This window comes from Thalia democratica, chromosome 1 (assembly GCF_965202585.1).
Source record: "Thalia democratica chromosome 1, ktThaDemo2.hap1.1, whole genome shotgun sequence".
Taxonomy (NCBI): domain Eukaryota; kingdom Metazoa; phylum Chordata; class Thaliacea; order Salpida; family Salpidae; genus Thalia; species Thalia democratica.
In genome coordinates, this window is record NC_139165.1 from 107,953,826 (window position 1) to 107,956,099 (window position 2,274).

A 2,274-nucleotide genomic window follows, 5' to 3' on the forward strand; every position below is an offset into this window, starting at 1 on the left:
TTATAAAAAACAAGTATTCATACTATTATATTTTATATCTTTATTACTTAGTCATAGTTTAAGCAAATTAAAAACAAACTAGTTAGAATGTTTTAAAAACTAGCCTATTATGTAGCACAAAAGTAATAAATATTTTAATATAATTAGCTTAAAAAAAACTTAAGTTTATTTTAGTAAAATTGTTCAAGTTTTAATTATACGTCTTTGTTTAAACATAAATAAAACAATTTTGTTCTTTAATATTTCTACAAGCAGTTCGTTTCTTCAAAAATTAAAAAAAAAAACAAAAAGTTTGGTTTCAACTTTAGTTTATTACAAAAAAAGATCAAGTTCTAGAAAGGTCTCAACTAATAGTTCATTAATTTGTTTTTAAGCTATCCTAAAAATACCATCGGTAGCAGTTTTAGTTAAAAATGAAAATTTTACATTGACTTTTTACTAAAACCTTTAAAAAAATCCGATATTTAACTACTATCAAAAATTATTTAAACTTTTATTTTAGAAAGCAAATAATTTAATTCCAAAAAGAATATTTATTTATATAAATTATTTCAACACCAAGGTGGTTTAGCAAAATCCATTATATTTTAAAAACGTTATTAAAACAACTTTACTTGATAAAAAATTCAAACTTAATTAACACATATTTCATAAAAACAAAACTTGTTACAAAGTTAACTTCATTGTTTAAAAATTTTCTCGATCTTGTGTAATTGCATAAGATTCTCCGGAATTTCATAAAACTCATTTTCATTAATATGATAACAAATAATGTCGGAACAATTATCTTGATAGATTAATACTTTGACACCTACAGATATTGCTGTATCAAGATAAATGAATCTTTTTGGTGCTTTTAAAGCAACAAACTTTTTGCAGACGTCATCATAAACTTCAAGGTTATTCGCTCCAAAACCAACAGCAAATAATTTATCTTTCACAACAACTAACTCGTGACGACTTTTACTTTTAACCATGTCAGGCATTGATGTCCATTCATCACCAAAAACGTCATATGCCTCTACCGCGCTTAATTCAATGCCAGCATTGTTGAACCCACCAGAAACTGCTATACGTCCTTTGAAAACAACACAAGCGGCATAATGTCTTGCATCATGCATGCTGGCAATTTCTTTACAACTATCTTGTGTCGCGTTAATTTGCAGGCAAGAACTAGTGACTTGGTTGTAAGGATATTGTTCGTGGTAGTAACCACCAAAGATGAACGTTTTATCCATGAAAGTACAAGAACAATAGAACTCACGATTACCGAACATATCAGGTAGTGTTTTACAGCTATTCGCTGTAGGTGAATCAATTTGCCCACAGTACCTGTTTGTATGTCTATAACTCGTTTTGTTATGAAATAGGTTTTTCTTATCCAACAAAACTTCTTTAATCATTTTATAACAATCATTATTTTCCGTTAGTGATGAAGTTTTATCAATAACATGTTTCAATGCGTGTTCTGATAGCAACTTAAAACGAACTTTTTGTAACAGCTGGTTCGCATATTTGCAACGTTCTTCAATGTTGTGGTTTAACCACGAAACTGTTGCATTGAACACTTCAACTTCTGTGTCAATTTTCAGTCCAGAACTTGCAAGTATTTTTGCTACAAGACTCAAGTTTAAATGTGAAAAGTATTTGTTTTGAGCAACCATTGGAAAAAAACGTTCTATATAAACATGAGATGACTCATAAATAGTACTTAGTTTGTGAATTTTAGCTAAACTGAAATAGGTGAGAAAATTTTCTTTACATATTTTATTTCTTATAAAAGTGGACAACTTTAGGCTTTTATCTTTACTTAACATTACCTTGTTGATTTCTAAAGCTGCTACCAATTCATTTTTTTCAAACTGTATTTCACCTAATGAAAAAATATTGTAAAGTTTGTACAAATCTGAATGCAAAATAATATCCTTTTTGAAAATTTATGGAAATCATTAGTTCTCTAGTAATATTTTATTGATATCTAAATATGTTGAATTTTTAACTATTCTTTTCATTATTATGAAGCTTGAAAAATGTTTTAATTAAGAAATTATTTTATTAGGAGTATAAAAGGCTTTAATAATGGTATAAAACTTTTTTTTAATAAATAAATAAACCTTTTGTAAAAAAGTAGCTTTTAAGACACAATAGTTAAAAGACTGAACAATTTTTTTTTGTTTCAGTACGTCTAAAATTGTTTGAATATCTATTAACTTTATAACTATCTAAGTTAACTATAACTATTTCATTTACTACTTTATAACTATTTGGGTTATT

General features: G+C 26.6%; 1 protein-coding gene across 1 annotated transcript; it reads right to left on the reverse strand.

The window, feature by feature from the left end:
• Window positions 1-680: 680 nt before the first annotated feature.
• On the reverse strand, window positions 681-1,664 carry LOC145842186 (kelch-like protein 7). The gene has a single exon (XM_082949588.1). The coding sequence runs from the start codon at window positions 1,662-1,664 to the stop codon at window positions 681-683; it is 984 nt and encodes a 327-aa protein (XP_082805714.1).
• Between the last annotated feature and the right edge of the window lie 610 nt (window positions 1,665-2,274).

Excerpts from the sequence above, each read along its gene's own strand:
- LOC145842186 (XM_082949588.1), bottom strand. The coding sequence starts at position 1,664 with ATGGTTGCTCAAAACAAATACTTTTCACATTTAAACTTGAGTCTTGTA.